This window comes from Urtica dioica, chromosome 3 (genome assembly GCF_054948205.1).
Source record: "Urtica dioica subsp. dioica isolate 48M chromosome 3, U.dioica_male_clone48M_v1_H2, whole genome shotgun sequence".
Lineage (NCBI taxonomy): Eukaryota > Viridiplantae > Streptophyta > Magnoliopsida > Rosales > Urticaceae > Urtica > Urtica dioica.
The window spans coordinates 43,122,482-43,138,726 of NC_142758.1; the positions used below are offsets into that span (position 1 = coordinate 43,122,482).

The window sequence follows — 16,245 nt, forward strand, 5'->3', positions numbered from 1 at the left end:
AGGGAAGCGATCCTGAAAGTGTAATCAAAGAGAACCGACGATAGTGCATGAGTTTCTCCGACCGGAGCTCAACGGGATCAACACATTGTTGGTTTGAGTCTAAACGTCGATAATCCAATGTGTTTTCAATTTCTTGTTTTGCTTGTGTGTGGTGGTGTGTTAGAATCCGTTTTTCGAGAATTAGTTTTAGGACAAAAATTCTTACAATAACAATTATGAATTTCAGGCTTAGTAACGGGATGGAATTTTTTAATAGATCCGCTCGGATCTTCACTTGGGACGGAATGGAAAAATCGTCATTCTTGAGCAAATTCCAATGAAAACGAAAATGAATCATAGAATTTTTGTTCAAGTTTTTGGAATTTTTTTTTTTGTTACTTAATGCCCTAAAATGCAAAATTTATTAATTTCATAAAAAAAAACATGAAACTAAAATAATAACTCTACTCCAATCATCTTTACATAAGTTCAATCGTCCTCCAAAAACTTTAACTCTACTTCAAGATCAAACCAATTTTTAACAAAGATCGGAGGTAGAGATTTGAAATCGAAGGAATCGTAGAGTAGTAGCCAACAATTTTTTTTTTTGGTAGACTACAAGTTAATAACCTCACTTTCTCTTTTTTTGTGTGTGTGTGTAAAATAATTCCCAAATATTTTCAATTTCTCTAAAATAATACCCTCCATTTTTAAATATGTGAATGATACACTCACTTATTAAATCTATACATTGTTTCATAATTTAAAGTTTAAACCTTCAATTAGGACTATTATTTGAAAAGTACAAAAAAAAAAAAAAAAAAAAAAAACAGAGGGGGAAATCAATGAAATCAATACCATTTTAACATACTTATTTCATATTCTCGTTAATCCTTTTCTTATAGGTGTAAAAAAAAAAACCCCTTTCTCTCTTATAATGTCGTTTATGCAGCTAAAGTCATCGATTAGGGTCTTCATGTAATAATCATTAAACCCCTTTCTTCTTTATCGTTCCTTAAAAACTTGGATGTCTACAACGGAAAATAACGACGATGTGGAAATTCGTACGCATAGCCCCAAATCGTCTTCTTTTTCTTCTTCCAAGGCACGGCATTGCCGATTTCAGCTCTGGACGCAGATATCTCTCGCCGCAAACGCGCAACCTGATTCTACGAATCACTGTTATTCTCAAATACAACCATGACTGGCTGCGAATCTTCGAGTCCTCGGACATTCCGAAGATCCTTAACCAAGATGTCGTCCGGTCTGTGATCATCCATTACTGCGCTTCCAAGCCCAGATTGCTCATCGATTTCTTCATCTGGTCGCAGACCAAAGTGGGTAATCTCAAAGACCTCGACTTGTTTTCGTTTCTCCTCGTTTCTCTTTACGATTCGGGATCTCTGACCTATGCTCGCAGTGTGTTCGTAATGATGGTCAGGACTTGGAAATCTCCGCGTGATATTGTGGGCTCTGTGGTCAGGTGTTTTAGGGAAGAAGCCGATTCCGGGTCGAAGAATCCCATGGTTTTCGAGATGTTGGTGAATGAGTATAGGAAATTGGGTCTGTGTGTTGAAGCCGGTGACGTGTTTTTGGGTCTCAGGAGCGTCGAAGAGTTTAAGCCCGGCTTGTTATCGTGTAATTTGCTGCTTGGAGACTTGTTGAAGGCTAAGGAGTTCGAGATGCTTTTCAAGGTCTACGATCGGATGTCGGAGATGAAGATCGATCTCGACGTTTACGCATACACGAGCATCGTCTCCGCTCATTTCAAGTGCGGGAACGTTGACGCCGCGAAGAGGGTCTTCTTCTCTGAGATGGGCGAGAAGGACTTGGTCTCGTGTAATCTGATGATCAACGGTTTCTGTAACACTGGGCTTGTCGATGAAGCAGCGGATGTGAAGAGTTTGATGGTCGAGAAGGACATTTCGCCGGACATATACACTTACAAGTCTCTTATCATGGGTTATTTCAAGAGGAATAGATTGAAGGAGGCTTTCGAGATTAAAGACGAAATGGTCGCTCGTGGGATTCCGGTGGATTTTTACATTTATAGAACTCTTCTTTACGGGATTTGTAAGGCCGGTGATGATATGAGCAAAGGTAGAGAGACCGTGGACGAAATGGTCGGTATGGGTTTCACGCTCGATTTGAAACTTTACACCTTGATGATCGAGGGTTATTGCCGGAGCTGGAACCTCGTGAGAGCGTTCGAGACCTTTGACGAGATGAAGAGGATGAACTTGAAGCCCACGGTCGTGACGTACGGCATGTTGATCAAAGGTCTCTGCGACGCTGGAAATTTCGAAAGGACCGATATTTTGATAAAGGAAATGGCTTCGTGCGGAGTGAAACCCGATTGTGCGATCTACAACACCGTGATTTTTGCTTACCTTAAGGAAGGTAAACCCGAGGAAGCGAAAAGTACCTTGAAAACGATGACGGGACAAGGGATTTCACCCGACGAGGCCACTTACAATTCTTTAGTCGCCGGTTTCTGCATGATTCGGGATTTCGAATCCGCTCGGGCGTACTTTGACGAAATGTCGGCGAGGAAAATAAAACCGACCGATCGCACGTATCGAGCTTTCGTCCACGGTTACGTCAAGGCCGGGAACGTGGAAATGGCTGACGAGTATCTCGAGGAAATGCTCGCTTGTCCCAGCGTGTCCGACGAGTCATTTTACAAGGCCTCGATCCTCAGACACTGCAAAGACGAGAATCTCGAACGAGCTTTCTCGGCATTTAACCGTCTCCTCGCTTGCAACACAATTCCCGAGGCCGAAAGCTACGCCGTTCTCATCAATTGCCTCTCGTCGAGCGGGAAAACCGAAGAAGCCCTCCAAGTCCTCTCAGAGCTACAAGAGAAGAAGAAGGGTATGGTCCCGAATATTTACCATTATAACCCTATCGTCGTCGGTCTCTGCAGGCGGGGCGATCTCGACGCTGCCGTTCGGCTTCATGAGGAGATAATTTCGAACGGAATCAGTCCCGACATAACGACTTACAATGCTTTGATTCGCGGCTCGTGTTTCGCCGGCGATGTTGAAAAGGCCGAGGAATTGTTCCGTGGTGTCTCGGAGAAGGGGTTGAGTCCTAATCGCGAGACATATACGAGACTGATCGAAGGCTATTGCAAATTTGGATACAAGGACAGAGAACTTGAGCTGCGTAAAGAGATGGCACAAAAGGGTTTCGTATAGGCAAGACTTTTGCTCGCAGTTGCTTTCCCGTTGATGATATACCTTTCAAGTTTCAACAACACCTTGAATTCATCAAAGATTAGACATCTCAGATATATTTTGTGTTAGCGAAGCTCTTGTTTCATTTTTTTCAGACGCTTCGGACAGAGCTAAAAGGTAAAAACCATTAAGTTTTCAGGACCATGTATAGAAAACTTTATTTTGCTCAAATGACCATGTCAATTGTCAAGAAGTGATGTTAGGGAAAAAAAAAAAGTAACTTTATTTTGTTTTTATTTGTAATATTGGTGTATAAAAAAAAAAAAAAAGCTGTCTAATACTGGTGTATTAATATTTGAATAAAATTTGTTTTTATTATTGATTAAGCTTTTCAAGTTTAGGACAGTATTCATTATTCTTTTCAATAAGAGGTCTTGAATTTGCTAGGTAATACCAAAGTTTTTTTTTTTTTTTCCCTTATATCTGTTTGTATTATTTGAAGGACATGTTTCTTTTGGTTACATTGTGGAAAGGATTCCAAGACCGCCGGGTTTGGCTAAACGGCGCGGACGAGTCTTCTCGAAGTTGCTACGAACCACGAAATGTTCTCTTTTTCAAGATTATATGGAATATGGTTGTGCAAATTGGGTTATGAGGAAACCAAGCTCGTTTTTTATGCCATGTAGTCGTTGTGCTTCGGTACTCTTGGACTCAGAGGGAACTTTTTTTATTTTTTATTTTTTTTATTTTATATGATTCACACAGCCGATGAGAAGTTTTGGCATGAGATTGCATCGAACAATCACAATTCATGGGGAACGAAATTTGAGTTTAGGTAGTATGAAGGCTACCTAAACACGTGCTTGCCTCCAGTCTGTTAGAGAGTGCTATGTACACGTCACCTCAGTCAACTAATTATTGTTAGATTAGTCAACAATGTAACGATATACAAATACGATCAACAGATCTCATAAACAGTTAATGAGAATTTCTCAAACTCATTCACAACAAACTCTGATCTTCTTCTCTCTCTCTGAATCTCCTCTTTTCTAATTCTTCACTTGGTATTAGAGCCACTCGACAAATGTCAATGGCTACTCAACCGATCCAGGCTAGCGTCTTTCCGTTCGCAGCAAATCTTGTTCCGACGACATTGAAGCTCGATCGAGACAACTTTTTTTTTTCTGGAAATCTCAGGTCCTGGCAGCCATAAGAGCGCATGATCTAGAAGGTTTCATCGATGGATCTAAGCCGTGTCCTCCGAAATTCGTTGAGCTCGCTGATAGCTTCGTATTGGAATCAATGGCAATCGGCGGTCTGAGCTCCGATCTGCAAACAATCGCGTCGATCAGAGTCAGAATCAATCCTGACTATGGAATATGGCATCGCACCGATCAAGCCATTATGTCATGGCTTATGTCATCCGTTTCTGTGTCTATGCTCGGACACATCGCCAGGTGCGCCAACTCACATCAGATCTGGTCAACCTTGATCCAGGTCTTCGCCGGAAGTGGAAAAGCGCGTCTACTTCAACTCAGAGTTCAACAACAGACGATGAAGAAAGGATCGCTGTCAATCAACGAATTCATAATGAAGATTCGCATGGTGGCAGACAATCTCGCCGCGGCGGATCAGCTCGTCACCGACGAAGAACTCCTTCTATATGTTCTTGGCGGTCTCGACGCCGACTACAACTCGGTAGTCGCTATGCTCACCTCCATACCTGACTTCGTGTCACTCGCCGAAGCTCAGTTCATCCTCCAATGTCACGAAACACGCCTCGAGCAACAAAACGCGGTACTAACAGCAGATCTGTCACAAGCCTCCGCAAACTTGTCAGAGAATCGAAACAATGGCAGTCGTGGAGGTCGTGGAAATCAAGTTAATCGAGGAGCACGAGGTCGCGGTGGTCGTGGAAATCGCGTGATTTGCCAGATCTGCAACAGATCCGGTCATCTTGCATCGTCGTGTTGGTTCAGGTTTGATCAACAATACCAATCTACTCCTGGCTCCACTAACACTACTCAGCCTCAATCCACAACTCTCATTGCCACTGAGGAAATGCCAGATGACCAGTCCTGGTACATTGATAGTGGCGCCACGAACCACATCACGTCAAACCTCAATCACTTGGCAATCTCAGAGAATTACAAAGGGAAAGGCAAGCTGATCGTAGGCGATGGTAATTCTATTCCTATTATTCACACCAGAGAATCACACATAAACACTCAACCTAAATCATTGATCCTAAAAAATATTCTTTATGTACCTAGAATCACTAAAAACCTGGTTAGTGTTTCTAAGTTCACGAAGGACAACAATGAGGTTGCTGAGTTTTTCTGTGATGGTTGTGTGATCAATGACAAAACGACGAGGCAGGTCCTTCTAACAGGGGTACTCAAGGATGATTTGTACATGCTAGATCTGTCAAAGCTTAAAGGAAAGGACGATGACATCAAGACTGCCTTTAGTGTATCAACTACCAGCAACACTATCAAGGATTCAATACCTGCAGATTCAATTACTAAGTCTTGTAATCTTACCTGCAACAATAAAGCCAATAATTCTAGTACTATTTGGCATAGACGATTTGGGCATCCGTGCTCCAAAGTGTTGGCACATGTAATCAAACAGTTGGATGTAAAAAATTGCACTATTAAAGAAGTTGAGTTCCGTGATGCCTGCCACATTGGAAAGTCTTGTCATTGAAACTATCTCAGGTCAACATATCATGCTTCTTTGCCACTAGACATGGTCTATGCAGATCTTTGGGGGCCTTCACCATCACCGTCCATCGATGAAAACACTCGGTTCACGTGGATCTATCCTCTAAAGAGCAAAGACGAAGCCAAGAGTGCATTTGCTGTGTTCAAAGCTCATGTTGAACGCTTCTTCGACACCAAATTAAAGTGTCTCCAAACCGACTCGGGAGGAGAGTTTAGAGCACTACTGCCACTCCTAAAGCAACTTGGTGTAATGACCAGACATCCGTGCCCTCACACGCACCCACAAAATGGAAGAGTGGAGCGAAAACACCGACGCATCGTCGAGCTTGGATTGACACTTCTTGCAGAAAGTCATATGCCTACAAACTATTGGTGGTATGCATTCTCTACAACTTGTTTTCTACTGAATAGACTCCCTAGTTCAGTACTTGGATTCAAATCCCTATACCAATTAGTCTTTAACCAGAAATTTGACCCCACCCTTCTAAAAGTCTTTGGAGTTGCTTGCTTCCCTCACCTGCGGGCATATAACAAAAACAAACTTGATTTTATATCAGACTTATGCCTGTTTATCGGTTATAGTGACACACATAAGGGTTACAAGTGCTTACACTCTTCTGGAAAAATTTATACTGCTAGAAGTGTGACTTTCAACGAGCAGTGTTATCCCTTTCAAAATGGCTTTCCATACCATAACCAAACACCAACTCAAATTCCCATAAATGAATGTCCCATTTCTCTGCCATCCCACAATACACCACATTATCTATCAGCTAATAGCCTAGACACATCACCATCACCATCTGCCACACAAAGCAACCCACCCAATTCCCCAAATAGCCCAACACATTCTCCCAATCCAAGTCCTGACCTTGCAGATAATCAAATAGTAGTCTCCCACGGCCATAATAACCCAATCCCATCTCAAATACCACAAATGTTCAGACCTGCAACAAATTCATCTCATCAAATGACTACAAGAGCCAGAGTCAATACCTTCAAACCAAAAACACTACCTGATCACGTTGGTCTCTTAAATCATATCACTACACCTGAGCCCTACACTGTAGCTGAAGCCATCGCAGACCCTCGCTGGAAGAGTGCCATGGTCGAGGAATTATCAGCGCTAGCAGCAAACAACACTTGGCGTCTGGTTCCTCACACATGGGACATGTCTCTTGTGGACAATAGATGAGTATTTCGAGTACAAGCCTGAGGGTTCTATAAGCAGGTTCAAAGCCCGACTCGTTGCGAAGGGATTTCAGCAAACACCCGACGTTGATTACTTTGAGACGTTCAGCCCCGTAATCAAACGACCTACTGTGAGAATTATCATCACTTTAGCGGTAACACGAGGCTGGGATATTCAACCGATCGATGTCAACAATGCCTTCCTAAACGGTGATCTAAAGGAAACTGTCTACATGCGTCAGCCAGCGGGGTTTGTCGACTCAACCAAGCCTCAACACGTCTGCAAACTCATTAAAGCCTTGTACGGACTTAAACAAGCTCCGATGGCTTGGTATGATAAACTGCGTGAATATCTGGTCAATTGGGGCTTTATGAACAACAAATGTGATACGTCCCTCTTCTTCTTCAACAATGGAGGTGTGTCTCTCTCTTCCTCTTGGTCTACGTCGATGATATCCCCATCACCGGAAATAGTCAAAGTCACATTCTCAAGATCATTTCCGACCTCAACTCTGCCTTTAGTTTGAAATCCCTGGGTTCTATAGGCTCATCCAGTCATTTCCTTGGGTTTGAATCCTCACGAACTTCGAGCGGCCTCAAGCTTTCTCAATCGAAATACGCTTACGATCTTCTTGTCAAAGCCAATCTCGTGGACTCGAAGCCATACCCAGCCCCGATGGTGTCCTCCAAGTCGTTCTCTGCAACTGATGGTAGTGAACTATGTCAAAGCGTGACATTGTACAGAAGTCTTGTTGGGGGTCTTCAATATCTGACTCTCACGCGCCCGGATTTGTCCTTCGCCGTCAATAAGCTCATTCAATTCCTCCAAGCTCCGACTGAGACTCACTGGAAAGCGTGCAAATGCGTTCTTCGGTTTGTTAAAGGCACGCTCAACCATGGCCTGATGTTTCGCCCTGCAACTCGGCTAGTCCTTGAAGCCTTCGCCGACGCCGACTATGCGAGCTGTCTCGACGATCGATGCTCCACCACCGGCTACGTTTGCTTCTTCGGTGGAAATCTCGCCGTGTGGTCTGCTCGTAAGCAAAAGGTCGTATCCAGATCGAGTACGGAGTCCGAATACCGAGCTCTAGCTCAAGTCTCCACTGAAGTCATGTGGCTACGGTCGCTCTTGAATGAGCTAGACGTTCCTCTTGACTCACCGACGATGGTGGTCTGGTGCGACAATCAAGGTGCTGGATCTCTCGCATCCAACCCTGTGTTTCACGCGCGAACTAAGCACATCGAGGTGGACATCCATTTTGTTCGCCACCTGGTTTCCAACAAAACAATTGATGTGCGTTACATTCCAACAGAGGAACAGCTTGCAGATCTTATCACAAAGGCACTGCCTGAAGCTCGCTTCCTTGAGCTTAGCCGGCGACTACATCTCAGAACAGAGGATCGTCCAGCTCACGGGGGTGTATGAAGGCTAAAGGCTGTGTGCCACGTGCAAACACGTGCTTGCCTCCAGTCTGTTAGAGAGTGCTATGTACATGTCACCTCAGTCAACTAATTATTGTTAGACTAGTCAACAATGTAACGATATACAAATACGATCAACAGATCTCATAAACAGTTAATGAGAATTTCTCAAACTCATTCACAACAAACTCTGATCTTCTTCTCTCTCTCTCTGAATCTCCTCTTTCCTAATTCTTCACTGGTAGAATAACTTGTACTTCTGTTGATTTTCATATAGTTTTTACTTTTTTTACATCGAAAGTACAATATATTCATAGAAATTAAGTTGAATTATAAAGTTGTCATCAAAACTTTGCTAATATATAAAAATTAAATGTTGCTAATTAATTAAAATTTAATAAAAATGTCAAAATACTTTTGACAATGTAATCTTGACTATTTTACTAAAAATTTAAAATTTTGACTATTTTATTAATTCAAATTAGTTTCAAATGCATGTTTTGTATTTCTTTTTTTCTCAAACATAAATTTAGCTTCTCTATCATTGGTTATTTAAATTTGATTCTCAAAATTCACGAGTGATGGGATAAAAAGGGAATTTTGTAACCCAAGTGTCGTTTAAATGCAATAAGACACTTCTATAGGGGTTTTTACGTAATAAAACCCTCTTTCTTTCTTTTCTTTTTCTTCTTCTTCCTCCTTCTTTCTATAGGGCTTTTTATGTTTCAAATTTCAACGCAACAATCAACGACAATGTGGAATCGTCTTCTTCCGAGGAATTTCTTCAACAATGTTAGGTCTACGAGCAGACTTTGCTCATCGGAAATCCTAGACCCGGTTCGGCGAATCACCCACATTCTCACTCACAGCAGGAATTGCTTGCCTCTCTTGGAGTCCTCGGACATTCCGAACACCCTTAGCCCAGACGTCGTACGGTCCGTGATCAGACACACTTGCGCTTCCTCGCCCGAAAAGCTCGTCAATTTCTTCATCTGGTCACAGACCAAAGCCGGTAATCTCAAAGACCTCGACTTGTTTTCCTTTCTCGTCGTCTCTCTTTGCAATTCGGGCTCTCTGATCGACGCTCGTAGCATAGTCGAAATGATGATAAAGGTTTGGAAGTCTCCGATCGATGTCCTGAGCTCTGTGGCAAAGTGTTTCATTAGGGAAAGCGAAAACCACGGACCAAAGAATCATGTTGTTTTTGAAATGTTGATAAATGGGTATAGACACTTGGGTTTGTACGTTGAAGCTGGTGACGTGTTCTTGGGTCTGAGGAGCGTAGAGAATTTCAGGCCCGGTTTGGTGTTGTGTAATCTGTTGCTGAGAGACTTGTTGAAGGCTAACGAGTTTGAGATGCTTTTCAAGGTCTACGATCGGATGTCGGAGATGAGGTTCGATCTCGACGTGTACGGATATTCGAGCATCGTCTCGGCTCATTTCAGGCGCGGGAACGTCGATGCCGCGGAAAGGGTCTTCTCCGAGATGGACGAGAAGGGTTGTCCTCCCGATTCGGTGACCTACAATCGGATGATCAATGGTTTCTGTGACGCCGGGCTCGTCGATAAAGCGGCCGAGATGAAGAGTTTGATGGCCGGTAACGGTTTTTTCCCGAACAAATACACTTACACGTCTCTCATCACGGGCTATTTCAAGAGGAATAGATTGAAGGAGGCTTTCGAGATCAAGGACGAAATGGTCGCTCGTGGGATTCCGGTGGATTTCTACGTTTATAGTAACCTTCTTTACGGGATTTGCAAGGCCGGTAATGAGATGAGTAAGGCTAGAGAGGTCGTGGACGAGATGGTCGGTTCGGGTGTCAAGCCCGATTTGAAAGTTTACAACTTGATGATCGAGGGCTATTGCCGGAGCTGGAACCTCGTGAGAGCGTTCGAGACCTTTGACGAGATGAAGAGGATGGACTTGAAGCCCTCGATCGTGACGTACGGCTTGTTAATCAAAGGCCTATGCGACGTCGGAAATTTCAAAAGGGCCGATATGTTGATAGACGAGATGGCTTCTTGCGGAATGAGACCCGATTGTGCGATCTATAACGTCGTGATCTTCGCTTATCTGAAGAAAGGCAAACCCGAGGAAGCGAAAAGGACATTGAACGCGATGACGGAACAAGGGATCGCGCCCGACGAGACCACTTACAATTTTCTAGTCACCGGGCTATGCATGATTCAAGATTTCGAGTTCGCCCGGGAGTGCTTCGACGAGATGCTGGCGAGGGAAATGAAACCGACCGAACGCACGTTTCGGTCTTTTGTGCACGGCTATGTCAAGGCCGGGAAAACGGAAATGGCAGACAAGTATCTCGAGGAAATGCTCGCTTGTCCCGGCGTGCCCAACGAGTACGTTTACAAGGCCTCGATCCGCAGACACTGCTCAGACGGTGATCTCGAACAAGCTTTCTCGGCGTTCAACCGTTTGCTCGCCTGGGGAACGATTCCCGAGGCTCAGAGCTACGCCGTTCTCATCAATTGCCTCTCCTCGAGCGGGAAAACCGAAGAAGCTCTCCGGGTCCTCTCGGAGCTGCAAGAGAAGGGTTTGGTCCTGGATATTTACCATTATAACCCTATAATCGTCGGTCTATGCAGGCGAGGCGATCTCGAGAGGGCCGTTCGGCTTCACGAGGAGATGTCATTCAAGGGCATAAGTCCCGACATCGCGACTTACAACGCTCTGATTCGCGGCTCTTTTGTCGCCGGAGACATTGAAAAGGCCGAGGACTTGTTCCGTGGTGTTTCCGAAAAGGGGTTGACTCCGAACTGTGAGACATATATGACACTGATCGATGGTTATTACAGATCTGGATTCAAGGAAAGGGCGTTTAATTTGCGTAATGAGATGGCACAAAAGGGCTTCATATAACACGGCTTTGAACAGTTTTTGCTTTGCCTTTAATGAAACGCCATTCAACAACGCGCTGATCCGTGCTTACCTTCATCAAGGTTGGATATCTCAGATATTATTTGTGTTAGCAAATTATTGTTTCATTTTTTTCAGACTCTTCTGACAGAGCTAAAAGGTTAAACCTATCATTTTTTCAGAGAGCTGGGATTTCGAGTCACACTACCTCGAATGACAGAGCTCTGGAGGACTTTGCTCAAATGATCATGTGAAAAGGTAATATAAGCATAAACTACTTTGTTTTGTTTCGATTCATTTTTACTGCTGAAATCTAAAAATTTATATGATAATTTACAAGATGTTAAATTTGATTAAGCCAAGCTTCCTTCTTACCCTAATTTTCCCGGGCTACTATTGTCTTCTTCATTTAAAAAATATAGAGACTCTTATTATTGCAGTCGATGGTTTCCCAGTGTCATTGTTTCCCTACCTATGAAGATTTGATCTTGTGTTATTTTCTTGTTATTAATTAGTTATCTGGATTAGGACAGTTTTGATTAGTTTAATAAAAGGTCTTAAACCTTGCAGGGTAATACCAAAGCATATTTTCTTTTTAGTTTTACTCATAACTGATTCCATTATTAGATATTTATGGGTGAAAGAAAAGTTCAAGGTCTAGGCTCTTTTCAGGAGGATTAGATATTCTGTTCAGCAAAAAGGTCCAGAGATTGCTTGAATCAACGGATTCGCAATCTATCTGCAGAATCACCGGATCAGATTGTGGGAAGGACTACAAGATCGCCGGGTTTGGCTAAACAACTTAGAGGGATTTTCCTCAAGGTCTCTAGAGACCACGAAATGTTCCATTTCTCGAGACAAATGAAAGTCCAAAGTATAGAAGAAAGATGCAAAAAAATTCGATGGTTATTGGCCTTAAAAGAAGGTGTACACGGCAGAGGAAATTGAGCACGTTTTATTTATGTAATGTCATTGTGCTTCGGTAGTCCGGGATCCGGGAAGGTCTCTTCTATGAGCTCAAAACGGACGACCACAATTTACAAGGAATAATTTTTGTTTTATTTTTTATGCGGCCTTTGGATACTAGGAATAATTTCTTTAATCCAAGTAGAATTATATATAGTTCCATCAATTTACATATATGTTTGAATTTGACTACGAAAATACAATATATTTATATTATGTCAAAAGTAACAATTTTATAGTTTATATATGGAATATTTAAAAATGCATGCACCAAAATCTGAAAAAAAAAATGATAGAAAAGTAAAGGTAAAAAAAAAAAAAAAATTACCATTATAAAGACTGACTACTTATATTTATATCAAAATCATAACTAAATTTACTGGTTATAATATTTAATATCAATATAATAGAATAAAAACTTTGATCACAAGCCAAATATATGCAATTGTCACTATCTAAATCCACCAAATCATCACAATTTGTCAATTTTAAACCACACAAGAATTAAGTACACTTTGACAAGAGAATCTCTTACATAGGCAAGCATGATCACAAATCATATTCAACAAAACACCACCTTAGAAAGGCTTAGAAATACAGTCTAGTCTATAGTAACCACTCCCAAAAAATCAACCTATATTTTCCTTACTCTGCTTCCTCAAAAGCAGAAAACAAAACCGTGCCTATAATTATAAACAGCTCATTCCTACCAGGCTCTACATATTTTACAAACCAGCATTACAATTTACATGTAAGGTTACGAAAAAAAGAGCTGCCAAACTGTTAAGAGAATCTGTTTCTTCTTACACACGTTTTCAGTTACTCTGAACATTTTGCAGTACGGCCAAGTCAACCGTCGGTTGACTGTCAACTTGGCTTGGCATCTCGAATTCTGGACGGACGCGATACACATCTTCCGGAAGCCGCTGTCGATTCTCGGCCTCCCTGCGAGCTTTCAATTCTTCGCAGAAGATTTCCCTGTCCTTGTTACTTTCATCGATGTACGGCTGCAATAAAAAAAAAAATATTAAATAAACCAGGGTCTAAATTTTACAGGAAGCTACATCCAATATTGCACCAATTTATTTGAGCAATACGACCCAAGTTTTTTTTTTTTTTTCAAGCGCGGAACCTCAGGACTAGAATCAGCAGGATTAATTATTCATAAAGTTTTTGATAAAAAAAATAGAAATCCATAATAAATGTTCAATAGCAATAAGTACTCGATTTTAGCACTCTGACCGAAAATCCAATTGAATTGTTCACTTCTTCAATGTCAATTTTAGTAAGTTAATTTGTTAAAGTCCCATTAAACCCCATTTTCAACAAGTTCATGAATTTACAAAAAAAAAAAAAAAAAATAGAGTTGAAAAAGACTTTCATTCGAAGAAAAAAAAAGAATGTTACTTTGCGATCGAGTTCAGAAAGGCGTTTCCAAGCATCATCGGCCATGGACCGATGTGTTTGGCCAACGAGCTTCTCGTCGAGACTTCCTCTGAGCCGTTCGCACTCTCTCTTCAAGAATATCTGATAAGCCGTTCTTGTTCGCTTTTGCGGACCGGGCTTCTGGCTTTTCTCCTTCTTCGGTGTGCTCGAGCCTATAAAACAAACAAATAATAAAAAAAAAAAAAGTAATCGGTAATTCGTCGCTTTTTTCTTTCGATCTTAGCCATGATATCAAGAGTTGGAAAAAGGCTAATCACAGAAACAGAACCTTTGCCCTTTGCCTTCTTATTTGCCCATTCTATGGTGTCCAAACTCCTCTTCCGCTTGTTTCCTATACAAGACTCATCAAAACACAAATTAAGTGATAATGAAAGGGTTATATCGTAACAATAATAGTAATTGTGATTACCTTGGGAAGCTCTGTGAAAGTAAAGTTGCTCAAACTGATGGAGGAAACTTGCATAGGCTCTCTGAAGTTGTTGACTCAGTTTTGGTTCTGTTCCTTTCAGATTCATCGCCGCAGAAACTTCTTCCCATCGCTTGTCCTTGTTGACCTGAAAAAGAAAAAGAAGAAAAAAAAACCTACGTCAAATTAAGAGCAACAATTGAAATGATGTTGAAGTATATATATCGTCGGAAACTTTACTTTCTTATTTGTTGGTAGCTCTTTGGTTATATGTATCAATCATTACTATTTTTGTTTTCCAGATATGATTCGTTCTTTTCTTTATCTGTTTCTTTTTTGTTCTAAGTGAAAAGTTGAGATTACTTTCTTTGAAGGAGAAAAGGTCTGAGTAAGACAGTGAGTGAGTTTAATGATATTTTAACACCAAAAAAAGAAAAGAAAAAAAAAAAACCTGATAATAGCCTCCTCTTTGAGTGACCTCTTTATAAAAGACATGCAAGTTCAGCAATGTCTCTCTCACATTTAGCCTAGCATTAAAAATAAAAGATAAAAACTGGTTACGAATCGAGGGCATTCAAAACTTAAACCAAAAAAATAATCAAAATGCATGGATTCATAAATTAAGAAAAAAGTAAAACATAGTCAACGTAGCTTACACAAGGTTGACACCATTCGGCTCATAGAGACCATAGAGCTTATCATGGAAGCTCTGAGAGTCGTCCAAAGAGATTTGTTTCGGCGCCTGATCGCACGGCTCAGAGAGAGCGATCTCTTGGCTGTCACTTTTGGCGCTAAAATCAGGGCATCTCAAACCGTTGATTGGGCTCTCCGGTGGGTTCGCATTTTCATTGCTCTTCGTTTGCATGGCTGTCTTTCAGAGAAAACGTACGCTTTTGTTTCCTTCCGTCAAAATCCTAAATGCCTTTCTTTAAAAGCTTCTCTATTTACATGCATTTAATTGTGAACCCTTTTTCTTATTTCCTTACTTTTGTGTGGGTGTCCACGTGGAAGGGTTTTAACCCGTTGGATGGATGATCGCCGGAAGTGGATGCTATGTGGAGATGATCGAATGTCGAAGTGGTTTTCTTTGTGACTCGTGTCTTGTGAACGGGGTTTCTTTCTTTGGTTTTTTATTTTTAATTTTAGTTTAGCAATTCCTTGATGATCAAGGCTGGAAAACATTATGACTCCCGAGTAATTACTCCCCACTCTAATTTGTCTAAAGGACTTACTAGCAAAAAAAAAAAAAAAAAAAAAAAAAAAAAATTGTGTAAAGGACAAAAAATCATAATTCATTTGTTTTCAATGTTGTGATATTTATTCTGAACTGTGAGACTAAAATTTTTAGTACATTTGTAATTTGTTCACACCTCCAATAAAATTATCCAAATCTGTCACTTAAAAAATACAAAAAATTAGCAAAATAGCCAAATCAAACCTTATGATTTGCTATTTAGCCAAGGTTTTGTAAATACTAAGTAAATAGCCAGGCTGATGACGTGGCCCAATAATAGGTTTTTTTATTTCCGAAAATTGCCCATGTGCGTTTGAATTTTGAATTACAATTTTTGAATTTTCGGGATAAATGTTTTCCCGAATTTATTTGAATTGTTTCCCAATATAATATGAACGTGATCTGGTCAATTTATGTTTCCTTTATTTTAGGGAATAAATTTGCGTTGGTGTTATAATGCAGTTAAGCTTTTTGGTGTTATAAGTTCAGGATACGACAAATTATGCAGTAAATATGCGTAAATAAACACTTACACGAATCCAAAAATAAAAGTTCTTAATATTTACATACATTTACTACACATATTAACAACCATTACTGTTGTCAAAACCAAGGATTAAAAACTCGGATTTACTCATATTTACTGCAAAGTACGTCAAAACCTATTCAAAACTGCCAATATTTACTCTGATTTTTTTTCTTAATGGCGTATGAAAATGGTTGAGAGATATTCGGAAATCAATTGCAGTTAATGTTCCTCGTTTTTCGTTACACGCTACCTCATTTAATTTTTTTTTTTAAGTAAACCGTGTGCATGGGCGG

At 41.0% G+C, this 16,245-nt stretch overlaps 3 protein-coding genes across 7 annotated transcripts; 2 read left to right on the forward strand and 1 right to left on the reverse strand.

Annotated features, from left to right (window-relative positions):
* Positions 1-896: 896 nt before the first annotated feature.
* On the forward strand, positions 897-8,731 carry LOC149402948 (uncharacterized). 3 transcript variants are annotated; one of them, XM_089608138.1, is made up of 3 exons: positions 897-3,335; positions 3,692-4,004; positions 8,504-8,731. In XM_089608138.1, exon 1 carries the CDS (start codon positions 1,032-1,034, stop codon positions 3,177-3,179), a length of 2,148 nt encoding a protein of 715 aa, XP_089464264.1. In that variant the 5' UTR covers positions 897-1,031; the 3' UTR covers positions 3,180-3,335; positions 3,692-4,004; positions 8,504-8,731. The 3 variants fall into 3 exon arrangements, with proteins under 3 accessions (XP_089464264.1, XP_089464263.1, XP_089464265.1); XM_089608139.1 differs by having other exon boundaries at positions 1,098-1,316; positions 1,400-4,004; XM_089608137.1 differs by having other exon boundaries at positions 897-4,004.
* Positions 8,732-9,237: 506 nt separating this feature from the next.
* LOC149402949 (uncharacterized) lies at positions 9,238-12,581 on the forward strand. 3 transcript variants are annotated; one of them, XM_089608169.1, is made up of 3 exons: positions 9,238-11,454; positions 11,554-11,629; positions 11,999-12,581. In XM_089608169.1, the coding sequence occupies exon 1, from the start codon at positions 9,251-9,253 to the stop codon at positions 11,372-11,374; it is 2,124 nt and encodes a 707-aa protein (XP_089464295.1). In that variant the 5' UTR covers positions 9,238-9,250; the 3' UTR covers positions 11,375-11,454; positions 11,554-11,629; positions 11,999-12,581. The 3 variants fall into 3 exon arrangements, with proteins under 3 accessions (XP_089464295.1, XP_089464297.1, XP_089464296.1); XM_089608171.1 differs by having other exon boundaries at positions 12,033-12,581; XM_089608170.1 differs by having other exon boundaries at positions 12,044-12,581.
* Positions 12,582-12,791: 210 nt separating this feature from the next.
* Positions 12,792-15,099, reverse strand: LOC149402950 (putative high mobility group B protein 11). The gene is made up of 6 exons (XM_089609961.1): positions 14,846-15,099; positions 14,641-14,716; positions 14,193-14,337; positions 14,052-14,114; positions 13,745-13,935; positions 12,792-13,344 (listed from the first exon to the last, which is right to left on the reverse strand). The coding sequence occupies exons 1-6, from the start codon at positions 15,052-15,054 to the stop codon at positions 13,153-13,155; spliced, it is 876 nt and encodes a 291-aa protein (XP_089466087.1). The 5' UTR covers positions 15,055-15,099; the 3' UTR covers positions 12,792-13,152.
* Positions 15,100-16,245: the final 1,146 nt, after the last annotated feature.

Bases quoted from the DNA above. Each gene is read 5' to 3' on its own strand.
- LOC149402950 (XM_089609961.1), bottom strand. From the start codon at position 15,054: ATGCAAACGAAGAGCAATGAAAATGCGAACCCACCGGAGAGCCCAATC. The intron at 14,115-14,192 runs GTAATCACAATT...AGTCTTGTATAG, and splicing joins CTTTCACAGAGCTTCCCAAG to GAAACAAGCGGAAGAGGAGT. The intron at 13,345-13,744 runs GTAACATTCTTT...TTTTTATTGCAG, and splicing joins TTTCTGAACTCGATCGCAAA to CCGTACATCGATGAAAGTAA.
- LOC149402948 (XM_089608137.1), top strand. From the start codon at position 1,032: ATGTGGAAATTCGTACGCATAGCCCCAAATCGTCTTCTTTTTCTTCTT.
- LOC149402949 (XM_089608169.1), top strand. From the start codon at position 9,251: ATGTGGAATCGTCTTCTTCCGAGGAATTTCTTCAACAATGTTAGGTCT.